The 16,300-nt window shown below is 47.3% G+C and overlaps 2 protein-coding genes across 2 annotated transcripts in view; one reads left to right on the forward strand and one right to left on the reverse strand.

Annotated features, from left to right (window-relative positions):
* The window catches only part of CYFIP2 (cytoplasmic FMR1 interacting protein 2), a 128,441-nt gene that overhangs the window by 43,058 nt on the left and 69,083 nt on the right, over positions 1-16,300 (reverse strand). Inside the window, exons 23-24 of the mRNA XM_082453968.1 lie at positions 10,968-11,167; positions 10,014-10,101 (exon numbers count right to left, since the gene is read on the reverse strand). Coding sequence (XP_082310094.1) covers positions 10,014-10,101; positions 10,968-11,167 — 288 coding nt within the window. The remainder of the gene's footprint in view (positions 1-10,013; positions 10,102-10,967; positions 11,168-16,300) is intronic.
* FNDC9 (fibronectin type III domain containing 9) lies at positions 1,746-9,878 on the forward strand. Its single transcript, XM_082453958.1, has 2 exons — positions 1,746-5,265; positions 7,297-9,878. Exon 2 carries the CDS (start codon positions 7,304-7,306, stop codon positions 7,982-7,984), a length of 681 nt encoding a protein of 226 aa, XP_082310084.1. The 5' UTR covers positions 1,746-5,265; positions 7,297-7,303; the 3' UTR covers positions 7,985-9,878.

Raw genomic sequence — 16,300 nt, forward strand, 5'->3', positions numbered from 1 at the left:
CCTCATGGACTCACCCCCCAAGAGAGCTGCCTCCTCACTCCCCACCCACACCAGGTGCTGCAGCCTCTCCTCTGAACCCAGTAAAGCTCTGGGCATGTTCTGTCTTCTTTCAAATACCCTGTGAAAGGAACTTTTGAGCAGCAGGGAGCTTTCAATGGATATCCCTGGAGGGAACAAAAAGCAATCAGCTACTTTTTTCCCCCTGTATGATTCTCTGACTTATTTTCTTGCTTTGTCTGAGTCCAGAGTTATTTACTGGGGTGGGCACACCTGATTTCAAATTCCAGTTCCATCAGTTTACTAGCTAGATGATCTTGAGCAAATTACTTAAACTCTCTTAGCGTTGGTCTTCCCTAAGTAAAGATGATAATACCAACTCCTGTAGGGTTGTTGGAGGTTTAAATGAGATGACATACATACGGCACTTAGCATGGTGCCTGGCACGCTGGAAGCACCCACTGAAATAACAGCCCTTCATACTCCTTCGTTTTGGTAATTTGGTAAGTAAAGACTATGAAAATACAGCTTCCTGGTCAAATTTCCCCCAGCAGCTTTGGCTATAGTCATGATTCTCTGAATGTGGAGAGTACATCTGTGGGGTACAATTTCATACAACACGGTGTATCCTACACAGTGATGTGATAGAGGGCAGAGCTGAGACCAGCTGACGGAACATACCCAAAAATGCAGATTTTGCTCAATATTTAGAACTTTATAAAAATAGGAGCTGTCCAACAACAGACTGTGCTGGGTAAGGATGGAGACACATGACATAGGGGTGTTAGAAGGGAGCCCTGCCTGGGACAGAGGGTTGGAATAGATGTGTTATTAACTGCCCTCTGAGGTGCAAGCTCCAGTGTGGTCCTCCGGGCGCTCATCCTTCTCAGCGGTCTTCTTAACCCGCACTCCCACCCAAGGAGTTTCTAATATAAGTCTCCCTTAGCACTTCCTGGCAAGCACAAATAAAAATATATTTGGGTAGGTGGAAACTGTTCAGCAGCTCTCCCCAGTTCTAGGCAGAGAAGAAGAATTGTGGAATTGCTGTATCACACACAGGGCTTTAAAAAAAAACCCCTTACAGACCCGCTCAATGCACATAGGAGGCCTCTTGTTGACATTCCTCCATCAGTCTTGGATTCTGGTCTGGACCATTCAGGCCTCAGCTGATGGCCCAAGCTCAGGAAGGACCAGCATGAAATGAGCAGAATTCAAATCCTCCTTCTAAGCGAGCAAGCTCCCCTTATTCCCCAACTCCCCCCGCCAAAAACACACCACACCCATGCAGGAGGAAACACATACACATGCTGGAAAGCACATGCACACACACCCACGCAGGGCACCCATCTGACCTGCTGGCTCAATAGGAGGCTGGGCCCTACTGAGAAAATGTGGGAATATGGGAGCCGGGGCATTTTCTGAGGTTTGGCAAAGAAAAACAGGAATGCGACATGACTTGAGACATTGGAAACTTGCTACAAATCTCTTATACTGAACCAATCCTGCTAGCTGACTCAGGCTACAATCAATGTCTGCCTTTAGAAACTAATTATGTACCCTGTTTAGGATGTCTCACTTAAAATCAAGCTTGGTTAAATCCATCCTGCACAAAATGATACCTTTATGAGATCTCAAGAAATAATCCTGATTCAGGAATTGGAGCATATTATTAATGTGTGACACAGATGCACATTTTTTTAAAGGCGAAACAGTGTGTGTGTGTGTGTGTGTGTGTGTGTGTGTTTCTGGCCACGCCGTGAGATGTGTGGGATCTTAGTTCCCTGACCGGGGATTGAGCCCGTGCCCCTTGCATTGGAAGCGCAGAGTCTTAACCACTGGACACCAGGGAAGTCCTGGTGTGTATGATGAATTCCTCTGAGGTCGAATCAAGGCTCACACTAGGGCAATGTTTAGATACCGATGATGACACTAAACAAAAGACCAAACCTACAATCTCTAAAGACCAAAACATTATTGGGAAGTTATTGGTATAATTTAAGGAATGATTTGTGCCACAATCTACATCACTTGCAAGGCTGTTTTATGATAGACTCTCTACAAGTTAATTACTTAGAGATATTTTTAAAGTTTCCACTCATATACTAATTTCAGTTACTAGACCAGTTGCTAAAGGCTTTTTACATTTAATATTACCCCTAACCCTAAGTGACAGAGCTCTTAGGCAGGGGTACTTGGACTCCAAACTCCAGAAGAGGAAACACTTGCTGACTGAATTTCTCCAAAGGTAGCTGATGTTTTCCCTGCTTCTGCTGGCTACCTTCGGGTGGCTGGGTGTTTCCTCTGAGGTCTTTTAATTCCTCGCCTGTTCCTATCACCCTGGAATCCACCAAATTGCGAAGTCCTGCCTCTAGCTCTCTGACAAGTCAACCACAAGGCAAAGAGCTACTGCTGACCACCTATGACTGAAGGTCGACCCAGCAGAACGGCAGTGTATCAAGGAAGCTGGCTAGGAGCTTGGGCTCTGGACCGACAGACCTCAGCGTAGGGCCCTGCTCTGCCACAGCCTAGCTTTGTGATACTGGTCAAGTTACTTAACCCCTCTGAGCCTCAGTTTCTCCCTTTGTACAATGGTGATAAGACGGCCTACCTCAAAGAGTTCTCCACGGGTAAAATGAGAAAATACATTTTCTCATGCATTGAAATGTTCTCAGTGGTTATTTCTGAGTCATAGGATTTTGACTGCTGTCTTTGAACTTTCTGATACTCTTTATGTACAACGAGCATGTACATTAAAAAAAATAAAGCTGTTTTAAGGGGAGAAAAAAGGAAGGCAGCCTCATGCAGAGTGCAAACCTTGTCCATTACAGCCTCTGGATGAAGCTATGACCAACTCAGGAAATGGCTCTGACTCACGGACATTTTCTTCTTAATAATAATGGCTACCGTTCCTAAGCTCAGCACTACAGAGATGCGTTCGTCTCACTGCTACAACATTATCAGGTGGGTAGTATTGATATTTGCCTTTTACAGAAGAGTTAACCAAGGCCTAGGAAAGTCAGAAAATTTGTCCAAGGCCACAGAGTCAGGATTTGAACCTAGCCTGGGGACTTCAGCCCCTGGGCGCCAATCAGCTTTGGGACCAAGGTGTGCTCTCTCACTGTCCCTTCACTGCCACCTTCAGGGAGGGAGCAGGGGTCCCGCTCTTGGCTGGTTTCCTCTGGCAGTGATTTACTACTGGTGTAAACCAACCAGAGACCACCTGGCCTGACAGCTGAAGGGGCTGCCGCTCAGGTGACTGCAGAGGAGTCCTGCCTGAAGGTGAAGACAGTGAGCCTGGCTGGGGTGAGATCTCCTGAGCCAAGTGTCCCCAGATGATCTGTCTCATCCACAAGGGCTCACTGGCTTCTCTGGGGGCTGCTGAGGGATGGTGATGGCCTAAAGGAAAAGGATGAGCCCTGGACTCGGAGTCAGGGACCCGGGTTCCACTCCTGGCTCTGCCACTAATCAGTCACCCGGCCTGAGGAAAGCCATCTCTTCTCTCAGGATCTGTGAACCAAGAGGACTTCTAGGCCTCATATCCTCCAAGTGTCTCAACTTCTCAGATAAAAAGCTCAGGGTGAAAAATGGCATCCAGGAGCTTTAAAAATAAATTCTTGTTTTCAGGGGCAAAGGCTTGAGCTCCAGCTCCTCACTCCACAGGCCCCCTAACGCTGGTTATTTTTATTCCCCTCAAAATAACTTTTTCAAAAGGCATCTGCAAACTACTGCATTGGCCTTTCTGTGGAGAGGACGCTTTCATGCTCTGCAGGGAGTCGCCATTAGCATGCATTACAGCAGATTCTGGACAGAACTCTGGGAAAACTGAATGCCACGGGAGGGAAGCACAGAGCAAGTGTCTAGTTGAGGGACACCGGGCATTCTGAGACCCCACGCCTCACAGAGACCCTTGGCCTGGGGAGGGTCTGTGACTCACCGGGCAACTCTTTATAACTTTTTGATTATCACTGATGTGAATCAAAAGGAGACCTTCATGGGTCCACTTGGATACTTTGGCCAAGAACCAAGAAGAAAAAAGATGACTTTTAAAAATGCCTAATTTGTGTTATATGATTCAGGTCTAAATCCATCGGAGCTAGGGCTGCTGTAACAAATTACCACCAACATGGTGGCTTCAAACATTAGAATCTCTCACAGTTCTGGAGGCCTGAAATCAAGGTGCTGGCAGGGCCACGCTCCCTCCAAAGGCTCTAGGACAGAATCCTTCCTTGCATCTTCCAGCTCCTGCAGGTCCCTGGCAGTCCTTGGCTTATGGCAGCATCACTCCAATCTCTGCTTCTGTCTTCACATGGCTTCTACCCTTTGCATCTCTCTGTATATAAATCTCCCTCTCCTTTCTCTTAAAAAGACACCAGTCATTGGATTTAGGGCTCCCCCTAAATCCAGGATGATAACAGTTCCAGATCCTTAACTAATTAAATTCACAAAATCCCTACTTCCAACTAAGGTCACATTCTGAGGTTCTGGGTGGACCTGAATTTGGTGAGGGGTAGGTGTGGGGAATGCTCAAACCAACTCAGTACGAGTGTCCTGGCAGTTCAGCAAGCCTCACGTGGGTTCAGGCCTGGGCAGGGGGGTGGCACTCATGTTTTCTACCTGACATCCTGATCTAGCCCAAGCGATCAGCCTTACAGATGATGGAACTGAGGCCCAGAGAATAAAAGTGTCTTGACCAGTGGCATACAACTAGGTAATGCCACAGGAGGCAAGAATAAAGAAAGAGGAGGTTATAGAGGTGGGTAAGGAGGTGGGGTGGCAGTGGGGTGGGGTGGGAGGGGATGAGGATGTAATTACTGTTTTACTTGTGGGAAAACAGAGAACGGCAGCTTTGCATTTGCAACCATTGTCCAAAGAAGGTCTAGATGGGGAGAAAAATGATAACTAGCTTATTAGAGACACAATTTAGGAGACCTTGAAGAATTAGTGCCACTCTGAGGATCAGTGTGCAGGGGATTGTTTGCCTTTTTTTGGCCAAAGGAATGAGAGCTCCTCTCACTGGGCAAAAGCCTTTCCAGACTGGTCCCTGAAACATCGTGCGTACAGACGCCTGCTGGTTGCCATGGTGAATGATACTGATCTGAAGAAATGAATAATGTGAGCGTTGGGGGCGACAGTGGAATTACTCAGACAGTGGTGAGAGAGACATCAAGGAGAGCCCAGAGCAGAGGAGGGGAGAAGGCACCATCCTTCAGCTTTGGTCCACTCTGCCTCTGAGGGCTGCATTCTAACTGGATCCACTGTGAGAATCAGGTAAGGGACACAAATGGCTCTTCTTGGAAATGGAAATGGCTTTTCCTTTCACACTGCTTGGAGGAGGGCCAGGCAGCAGTAATACGAACAGCTAAAAATAGGGGGGGATTTAGAAACAGAAGCAGTGGAAGAGAAATAAATAATGGGAGACACTTAGTCCTAAAAGCTGTGAATGCTGCATCTTGACAGAAAGCTCTTCAAAATGCCTGCTGTGGAAAACTCAGTCTGCAAAGACAGCCAGCACAGATGTGAGGCAAACAGGAGAAGAGATTCATGACAAGAAACAGCATTCCTGATCGCTCCTGAGGGAAGGGGGTTTATGAGGGCTCTTGCCTCTGTATCGTAAGTAATGAATTCAGCTCTCTTCATTGTGGCCCCTATTTATAGGGGTGTGGCGGGGTGGACGGGTGTGTATGAGAAGGAGACCCATGGAGGGAGCGCAGACACTCAGTGTCCTCTGCAAAGACTCTCGCTGGAGGGATCTGAGCACACCTGCCTTGTCCCTTTCATCCCCCATTTTTCTGGGAGAAAATCTCCAGCCAAGCGGAAAGGAACTCCCCTTCCTGAGCAATTTAGGTCACTGTCATCCATAGAGAAGAAAAAGAAGGCCTGAAAAATCATTCACTGCTCGGCATCTTCCTGCAGCTCGCTTCCTCTAGGAGCACGGGCACAAACACAGGTGGTTGGAGGGAAGCAGGGAGGAGAGAAAGCAGCTCGTAATCGCAGTCAGTGTGGCTTAACATCCAATTCAGCTTAAAATCTGATCGACTGTTTTTTCCTCTGTCACTGCAATCTGCAATGAAACCTTCTGCGTTTCGTGTGAGAGAGGAGGGGCAGAGAACTGAGCTGGGTGAGATCTATCCGTGAACATACACAGGCTGACTATGGCTGTCTCTGAATTTTAGCTCAGGGGAAATTCAGCAGAGGAGAACAATCTCTCTCAAACACAGAGAATTAAAAAGAAACTAAAAAGCTCGAAGATGGCGCACTTTTAGCAAAGCGAGAGAGCTGGCGACCTGAAGAGGGCTCGTTTCACGTGTCGGGAAAAAGAGCAACCCTGTCTTAGCACCAGCACCTCATTTTGCAGTAACATTCTATGACTAAACCCGGCAGCCTTGCCTTAGTAACTCCAGTGGTTACGTGGCTTTGGGTCTTGTACTTGTTAGCTGATTGCTCCTCTCAGATTGCTCATCTGTAGAATGGGAACCTAGTTCAGAGGGTGTGATGAATAAAGGATATTTATTCTTATATGTTGAGCTTCTAGTGACCTGTGACATAGCAACTGCTCGCTGTTGCTGGTTATTACCATCATTAACAGTCACAGAACCAGCAGGCATCAAACAGTAGCAGTTATGCTGGTATTCGGAGGTGATTATCTTGACCTGTGAAACTAATTTCCTGGGTAAATCGGCTTTGAAAAAAGCTAACGAATGGACAAAACATGAGCAGAGGCTTTGGGGAGAAATCAGCTGCCGCTGAGTGACGACGCAAATCTCCTCTGGCTACCGGCAACGGCACTTGGAGGCTAAAAACACGGTGGCCAGAATGTTCTAGATGAATGAGCTCACAGCACTTGGGGCAGAAACAGGAGTTCCAGAGGGAAGTTTTAAGTGAAACAACTGCCTGACCTGGAGGTCACAGACCCGTGGTGACTAACGTGGAGACTCTGAGGCTGTGCTGATTTTTTCCTTTCATTGCCTTTTTTCCCCTTCTTTTTTTAAGGTTTGGGAACAATGTTGTATTTAAAAAATCTGAGCCACAGCAGGATGAGGCTGGGGGATGTGGGTGCATCTCTCTTGGGCCTGAAGGCCCCCACCTCTGGTATGAGACAGCCCTGATTTGAACCGTGGTTCTGCCAGTTCTCGGCTCTGCCTAGCTGAGTGCTGTCACCTCTTGGCCTCCATCTCTTTGTCTGTAAATCGGGGTCCATATTAGTCCCCATCTCGAATGCTCAATGCATGGTGGCTATGATTATCATAAATAAACACTTAAATGAGGAGATGACACTCTGCACTTTGATTCTGGTTTCAGAATCGAGATGAACATCGAGGTTGGGAACGTTTCTTATACGGGAGCCGTCATTTCCTGGTCGTCCTCGGAGCCCTGCCTGGAGGACTATTACCATATTATGTACAGGCCCAACTGGAACAGCATCTTCTCTGGCTATCTTCGCTACAGCTTCCACCACGAGGAGAAGGTGCCTCGAACAATCAGCTCCGCGGTGCTGCAACACCTCAACCCTTCCACTCTCTACTTCCTGTGCATCAGCTGCAAGAAGATCCTCTTCCCCTACAGGCACTACTGCACCATGTTCCACACCCTGGATAAGAGTCCACTGGCTGCTGGAAGTTCCCTGGTGGACCCCCAGATCTCCCTTTGGGTGCTGATGGCCATTCTGCTGGCCTGCTTCACGGCAGTCTTAGCCTTCATCTGCCTCCAGTTCTGGTGTATCCGTTGCCATGAGCCTCGATGGTCTTACAGAGCCGGCCTCATGGAGGAAGCCAATGGCCTGGTGAGATGGCCAGAGGAGGCCCCGGGTCTGGGTCAGGGGGAGGAAGACCTGCAGGGGCTCCCCCTGGTGGAAGTGCCACGCAAGCACTCCGGAGCTGACGCGGAACTAGAAGCCGCAGCAGCGGCCGAACAGGATGCCCCCGACGTGGGTGCCCTGCAGAGGGTGGGCGGTGCTCATCCTGCTGCACTGCCTCCTTTTGGGGAGTGAGAGGTGGAGGGGAGGCAGCCCACATCAGGTAGCTTAAAGCCCTCCACGCAGCAGGTCTCTGGTAAAAACGCATCTGTAGACTACCCATTCGCCTCCCCTCAAATATCTGAGCTCTGACACATGGACCACCTGGTTGGATGAATGCCCTTTGACAAAGCTTCTCTAGCTGGAAAACATATAACCCCCTGGTGTGCAAAGGGAGGAACACGGCATCTCTTAGGAGTGCCCATTTAGGGTAGGGGGGCTCAGTTAGGAACTAAAAGCATTATTTCAATATTAAAACAACCATGAATATTATTATGGTATAGAAAGTGAAACCTGCATGACTTAAATAAAACACAAAACTTCCAGGAGATTTTTGAGTTGAAGATGGGCTCTTTAGTTATGCTTTCAGTCAGCTGAGGCAAACGTCCAGTCTCCTCTGCTGTTGAGGGGCATTATTTTGGAAAGATGTGAGAAGCCTTGCTCTGGAGTGTTTTCCAACTTTCAGCCAACCGCACACCACTTTGTACCCCATCTTCACTTTTTTTTAAACCACAGACTATCTTTACGATTATTAACAATACCTTTTCTTTAAATTGACTCATTTTAAAACATAGCCTTTTGCTACTCCCCAAATGAAACACCAGCACCCTCCTGCTATAAATAGAAGGGAAGAGACATAATAAATAGAATGAAAACAAAACAATACTAAATTTGACTTGGATACTATTCCCTACTAAGGACTCTGAGCTCAGGGCCTGCTCTCTCATCTCTGATCAAAAGGGAGATTAGCAGTCGTTGGAAAGGTATTAAAGACATATTAGCACCAACATAAGACTTGCTCCTTGATATAATCAGCAAGGTTTGAAAGAGTATTGCAAAGGAAGTTACTTTGTGAGTGACTGTTAATTCATGCCATGACTGTGAACTGTCTACAGTGCTGTCTGTAAGGGTTCCCTGATTTGAGAGAGTTGCCTTGACCAGACTGGCTGCTCTGGAGAAGACACCTGTACTCTCTCAGCATCATCCTAAGACTTTCTAAGCCCCACATTCAGGCCCAAGTGAAGGGCACTCATCTTGGTTCCTCACACTTCCCAATCTAGGGCTCCCCGACCTAGAGAAGCACCTTTTCTAACCATGCTATATTTATCCAGTCACTTCTTCTTCTAAGTCCATCTGTGCTTACTTTGTGAAAATGGGGTCAAAGGTGGCCATTTTTCATCCGTCACACACAAAAAAATCTTGGCTTTTTTGCTGTTGTTGTTGAGCTATTGCACCCTTTCTGTGGTGTTCTCCCACACAAACCTGCAGGGTAAGAAACGATCTCCTACAGATGTCATGGTGATGGTAAGACTTTGTGAAGGGTGTTCCCCAGTGCCCACCCCGGGTGTGGAAATGGAGCTGGAGGAGGGTGGAGATACGTCAGATTCAACCTCTGCTAAATCCCCAGCACGGAGAACCTGCCCAGCATCTGGCCTACAGTGGGGGCTTAAGGAATGTCCGTTTAACGAATGGCAAAGGACTGAAAGTCCAGAACAGGCACCACCTGGGAAGCTTTGTTAGTGTCAGGACTGGCATTGTGAACAAAGCAGCAAAGAGACAGGAGGAGACCTCTCAGCTCTAACTCCAGCCATCTGGGATTTCCTGCAAAGCTCCACCTTCCCAACTGCTTCCTGTCTGCAAATCCCTCATCTTCACGGAGCACAAAATCCCCGAATCGCAGGATGATACCGCAATGAATCAACCGGGAACAGGAGGAGATGGGACGCCAAGACAAGGAGACCCACACACCTATTTCCCTGCTTGCCTCGTAAAGTCCCCCCCAGACTGTTCCTGCCCAGAATCCAGCCCCACCAGGTCTGCGCTCACCCTCACCCCTGCTAGTTGTGAACAAATAAAGATGAATATACTTCCAGTTTTTTCTGCCTGGATTTCACTGCTGCCTCTGTATCTCCATGCTTCTTGCTTTTCTGATTTGGGGAACACTCTTCTATCTGCTTTTGCTCACTAGTCCTCTTAGAAGTAGGACACAGGCAAGACCACTCACCTTGGACCCATAGAGGTAATAAGGCTGGACGTTGGCGGGTTTATCTCTTTGCGGTTCTTGGGTGAAAGGAATGGCAGTTCGGACAAAACTAGTAGAATAAAAGAGATGGGGCAGCAGTTAACTGGGTCTTAATATTATTCTTCACGGGACATGATATAGCGGGAGCCCTTCCTGATCAGGTGCGACCACACTGTTTCTTAGGTGGTGGCCTATACAGGTACTTCTGACAGACTCCCGTTTAACTCCTATCTCCTTTTGATAGATGGGAACACTGTAATCCAGGTTCACAGGCTCGACTCTGGGCTTGCAGCTGCTCAGACAGTGGTCAAGAAAGTCGAGAACAGGGTGGGCCTGAAAACAGCCTTCTCCAGGGCTTGGACCCTCCACCCTCAGTTTGGTTTCCTCAAGAGTAGAGTGCTGCAAACTCTTTCTGTAAAGGCCCAGATAGGAAATATGTTCCGCTTTGCCAGCCAGATGGTCTCTGTCACAACTACTCAACTCTGCTGTAGCATGGAAGCACCCATAAACATGCTCATAAACCGTAAATGAGTGAGCATGGATGGCAGAGTTCCAATAAAACTTTGTGAATTTCAAATAATTTCTACTTGTCACCAAATTATAATTCTTTGGATTTTTTCCCTAGCCATCTCAAAATATCAATACCATTCTTAGCTCACGGGCTGAACAAAAAGAGCTGGCAACTAGGGGTGCCTTGTGGGCTGGAGTGTGCAGATCTCTGCACAAGAGGATTGAAAGTCCCAAATCTTTAGAGAACCGGAAGTCCATCTTGCTAAGTGCGTGGATTCCTCCCAGACCCTTCCGTGACGCTGGCACATACTTATTCTATGCTGGCCGTGAGCCAGGCCCTGATGACACCGAGAGGGCTCGTCTGGAGGAGACAGCTGGCTGCTTCTACCGCCACCCCCACTCTGCTTTGCACAGAGACTCCCTTACCGGTTGGTGGACCCATTGTAGCAGTAGTTGGGGAGGAAGTCGAAGTTCAGCTCCCAGAAGACGTGCAGGGTGATGCGGCCGTAGGGGGCAGACACGTTGTGATTGGCCTCCCGGAACATGGCATCGAAGCTGTCCAGGGTCATGTGCTTACACAGCAGCCGGTGTGTGAGCCGGTTGATCTCCAGCAGCCACTCCAGCTCCTGCCGAGAGAGAGCCCGCGGCTGCTGAGGACTTACACACGCGCCTTGCACGCAGACACCATTATCTGACGGATGTCTTTCATGCAGGTGAGGGCCCCTCAGACAACTTTATAATGGCCAGCATGGGACTAGGACCGCTACAGTAGTATGCGACGTTCCCTTCTTCTGAGTGAAGGAAGTACCAGACCATGCCCAGGGAGGCTGCATGCCTGCCCACAGAAGGGGACCACAGACCATGTGCAAATCCCTTGTCTGCCCCCCCTTGGGTAGAAAAGCATGACTACTTGCTCTCCAGCTTCTAGGTTAGTAAGGAAAAAGCTTGTCCCTCTGAGCTGCAAGGAAAGTAAAGGAAAGTTGTGAACATCCATCCATCACCAGAGGCTCTATCTCCACCCTGTAGAAAGCAATCAAAAGAGCTACCACCTACTAGGTACTTACAATTAGGTTGGACCATGTGAAACTACTGTTTTTTAGGTCAAACACCACTCAATGTTAGTAATTTTTTATGGTTCAGTCTAATACATGCCAAGCAGTATTCTAAGCACTTTATATGTGTTAACTCACTTCATGCTCAAAAACCCCTATAAGGTCAGCATGATGGCTGTTCTTACTGTATACATATAGAAACTAGGCTTTAAGAAGTGCAGTAACTTGGCTTCAAATCCAGGAAGCTGGGCTCCAAAGTTCACATTCTTAACAGTTGTATACTATAGAAATTTAAAAAACAGTTGGGGGCAGAACGTTCCCTCCTCTGGACTCCTCCTGTGCCCCTCAGTCACACAGGGGTTGGTTACACATGTTGGCAAAGGTTTGGCTGCAAGCTGTGGACCAAGGACGTGCATGAGCTGTGGGCCCTGGTCATTTGGAATCCAACCTTCAGGCAGAGAATAGGAGCAGAGTGGATAACATCTGGACAGAACAGGTCACTGCACTTGCTAGGAAGTAAAAAGGATAAAATCCTTTGGGCTGGCTTTAATTCCTTGCTGTATTGCTATCAAAGAGAATCAAGGCACAATCCTGTGCAGAAAGCATCTCTGTGATGCTCTAGGACACTCCTATACTGTAGTGGTTAAGCCAACTTTTGAGATGGGTATGACTGCCCCTGTTTCATAGAGGGGAAAACCGAGGCTCAGAGGGTGAAGTAACTTGCTCAGGGTCATAGAGTGAATACAGAACAGGGCTTAGAATGTGATCCCAGGTCTTCTGACTCCAAATCAAGTGTGTTTGGCCCCTGTGACACAGCTGCCTGGAATAAAGAAGCAATGACTGAGAAAGCCCTTTGAAAAGTAAAGATGGCTTTACAACATAAAAGCTAAAAGAACGTCGGCAAAGGCAGTTCCCCAGAGTGTGGCCAGGAGGTGGGATGGTCAGAGGGCCAGCTGTAAGAGCTGGGCCTTGGAGCCCAGTTGTCTACAGTCATAGGAGGTGGCCTCACACCAGAGACTCAATTTTATTCTCATCAGCCACAAGACCCCTCTGACTCTGGTTGGGGTCCAGAGTGTCGTAGACCCAGACCACGCTTCCAATCTTGGAGCTTCGTCTCTCTGAAACTCAGATTCTGTGGCTCTAAATCGGGGTCAAAATACTGTATCAAAGCTTGCAGCCTTAACTGGCTGCAGGTAAGTGAGACAAGCAGGGGGAGGAGGGAGCCCCGGGCTGGGCTGTCTGTGGCAAATTGGAGAGCCGCTGCCAGATAAAGGTGGAGCGGCTACTTCATGCCATCTGATTATTTGTTACTACGTCGGAATGGGGCTTAGTGATGGCAGATACTGCCATCTCTTGAAAGAAGGCCAAAGTCTGGATTGCAATTCTGGAATGGTAGCTGGAAGAATAAGTTTCCAGTCACTGCGCACCGTGAAGTAAATGAAGGGTGGAAATACAGAATCAGCTGTCTGCTTCCATCTCTTGGGGCCTAGCTAGCTGGATGGCATTTTTGTTCCTATTCACTTAGGGTGGGTAAGTAAGTAAGTAAAAGTAAGTAAGTAAATAAATAAATAAATGCAATGAATGTGCATGATTTTATTTCTAAGATCACTGAGTCCTTTAGCACATGGAGGTGCCCTGTTACCATGAAGAGAGCTACAGATGACAAACTGGGATTGAACAATTTCTGTTCTAATGTTCTGTGATTTTAACGGTCTCAAAGATGTGCATCAGAGACTGAAGGAGAGAGGGCTCAACTCCGCTGATATGGGGGTGCTGGAAATGTAGGTCCACTTCTTCCGCCATGCCACAGGAGTTTTTATTACGTAATACAAACTGTGTTTTGCATCAGCCGTGTACTTCCAGCCTTTCAATCAGAAGAGGGCACTTGCCTGAGGGATGCAGGGCACAGTGCATCAAGGCACAGAAGTTTAGAAGGCCACAGGGGTGGTCCAGGTGCCTTCTGAGAGGATGTCAGCTCTCTGTAGTAAAGCCGGTTTACTGGGGGGCAACACAGAGAAGCAGCACTGGGGAAACAAAACACCCAAATGGGCAACTTCTGTGAAGTAGTGGAAAGGGCTTTTCCACGGGAACCAGAAAACTTGAGTGTCAGCCGCACTTGGCCGTTAACCAGCTCTGTGGTCCAGGCGGGCCAGGAGAATAGGGGTCTCAAACTCAGGCACAGCAAGGCCTGGTAGGTCATCCCATGAATGAATTGTGCCACAGGGCCTGCGGCAAACCCAGGAGAGCCCAGCCCAGCCGATGGGAAAGTCTAGTCATTTCTAGGCAATTGCTGCCATCTGGGAAGGCTGGTCTGAGGTTGCCAGAGCTTCTGCAGTTTTATTCGAATTCTTCCAAGTGTTAAGTGTTGGCTCCAAATTTAAAATATGCTTCGCAGCCTAAACAAAACACAGCCTGCAGGCTGCCAGCTCTCAACTTTGGCATCAGATCCCGCCGAGAATCTATTTGCTCAGCTGCATAGGATGAGGGCCACCGACCAATGAAATCTCTGCAACCCTCCCAAATGGGCATCAAGCCACCCCCTCCCCTATCTCAGGACTGAGCTTCTAAGGTGGAGGGAAGGGCTGAGGGGAGCACATCCTTTGCTTTGTTTCTCAGAAGAGGCAGAAGGCTTCTCAGCCAAGGCAGTGGGGGCCTCCTGACCGTACAGGAGAGAGCATCCCTGGGCTCTCCTCTTCATGGGCTTCATGGGAAGTGGCTACTCTCCTGGGGGATGTTGCCCTCACCTGACAAACACAGGCTTTCACTGTTTGTTTTGATTTTGTTCCCAGCTAAAAGAACATTCAGTGCCTTTCAAGGGCTGGGAAGAGGCCATAGATACCCACACACACCCCAAAACCAGTTTTTCCATAAGATATGCTCATTCATTACTGGAAAACGAGAAGATACTGATAAAAAAAAGAAGATAAAAACAAAAATCCCACCTCTTGGAGATAATCACTGCTAACATTTGGCAAAGAAAAATATTTCTTAAAGTAGATCTCCCAGAAGAACTTGTGCTATATCATAGTCTCTCAAAGTCAGTGACCCTGTACTTAGGTGGGCAGTTGGGTCAAGTTCTCCTGGAAATGCTTCTGAGAATCTACCCTGAGAGCACCTCATTTGTAGCTCAAAATTTCTATGTTCCTCTCTTTTTTCATAAGCTATTTTCATTAAGTGCAAGGAACTACGCAAAGCTCTTTCCAGGCAGTATCTCATTTCATCCTTTCGACAAGTCTATGAGGTGGATTCTAACATTTCCTCCATTGTACTACAGGCTTGCAGTATAAGATAAGTAACTCACCCAAGATCACCCAGCTGGTTAAGTGGCGGGGCCAGGACTGGGACCCCAAGGTCTTTCTGATGCTAGAGTCCTAGTTCTTAGTCCATTTTTCTTTCTTTCTTTCTTTTTTTATTTAATTGTTTTAAACTTATTTTTTGGCTGCATTGGGTCTTTGTTGCTGCGCGCGGGCCTTTTCTAGTTGGGGTGAGTTGGGGGGGCTACATTTTGCTGTGGTGCACAGGCTCCTCATTGCGGTGGCTTCTCTTGTTGCTAGGCACGCGGGCTTCAGTAGTTGCGGCGCACAGGCTCAGTAGTTGTGGCGCACGGGCTTAGTTGCTCCGTGGCATGTGGGATCTTCCTGGAACAGGTATCGAACCCATGTCCCCTGCATTGGCAGGTGGATTCTTAACCACTGTGCCACCAGGGAAGTCCCAGTCCCTTTTTAAAAAACCACTTTGTCCATTAAAAAAAAAAAAAAAAACCCTTTTTATTTTGAAATAATTTTAGACTTACAAAAAAGCTGTGAAAACTGCAGACTTCCTGCATATTCCTGACCCAGTTTCTCCAATGTTAACCTCTTACATAAGTTACCTAAAGTAGGAAACTAACATTGGTACAATTCTATGAACTAAATGACAGACCTTATTCAAATTTCATCATTTTTCTCCACAAAGGTTTTTTTTTTTTTCCATTTTAGGGTTCAATCCAGAATTCCACATTGCACTGAGTTGTCATGTCTCCTTAGTCTTTTCCAATCTCTAACAGATTTCAGTATCTCTTTGTCTTTTATGTTCTGGATGCTTTTGAAAAGCATTGTTCATTTCTGAATGCCATTTGACTTGGGTTTATCTGATATATTCTCATGCTTAGATTGAGATTATGCATACATATCAGGGGATACATGAATATACCTTACTTCTGGTGATATTAACCTTTCATGCTTGGTTAAGATGGTGTCTGCTATGAATGGATAAAGAAGAGGTGGCACATATATACAATGGAATATTACTCAGACATAAAAAGAAACAAAATTGAGTTATTTGTAGTGAGGTGGATGGACCTAGAGTCTGTCATACAGAGTGAAGTAAGTCAGAAAAAGAAAAACAAATACCGTACGCTAACACATATATATGGAATCTAAAAAAAAAAAAAGGTTCTGAAGAACCTAGGGGCAGAACAGGAATAAAGACACAGACGTTGAGAGTGGACTTAAGGACACGGGGAGGGGGAAGGGTAAGCTGGGACGAAGTGAGAGAGTGGCATGGACATATATACACTACCAAATGTAAAATAGATAGCTAGTGGGAAGCAGCCGCATAGCACAGGGAGATCAGCTCAGTGCTTTGTGACCACCTAGAGGGGCAGGATAGGGAGGGTGGGAGGGAGACGCAAGAGGGAGGGGATATGGGGATATATGTATACGTATA

The sequence above is a fragment of the Balaenoptera physalus genome (genome assembly GCF_965194825.1).
Source record: "Balaenoptera physalus genome assembly, chromosome: 3".
NCBI classification, from domain to species: Eukaryota; Metazoa; Chordata; class Mammalia; order Artiodactyla; family Balaenopteridae; genus Balaenoptera; species Balaenoptera physalus.

What these genes read in the sequence shown, in the direction of transcription:
- FNDC9 (XM_082453958.1), top strand. Translation starts at nt 7,304, where the DNA reads ATGAACATCGAGGTTGGGAACGTTTCTTATACGGGAGCCGTCATTTCC.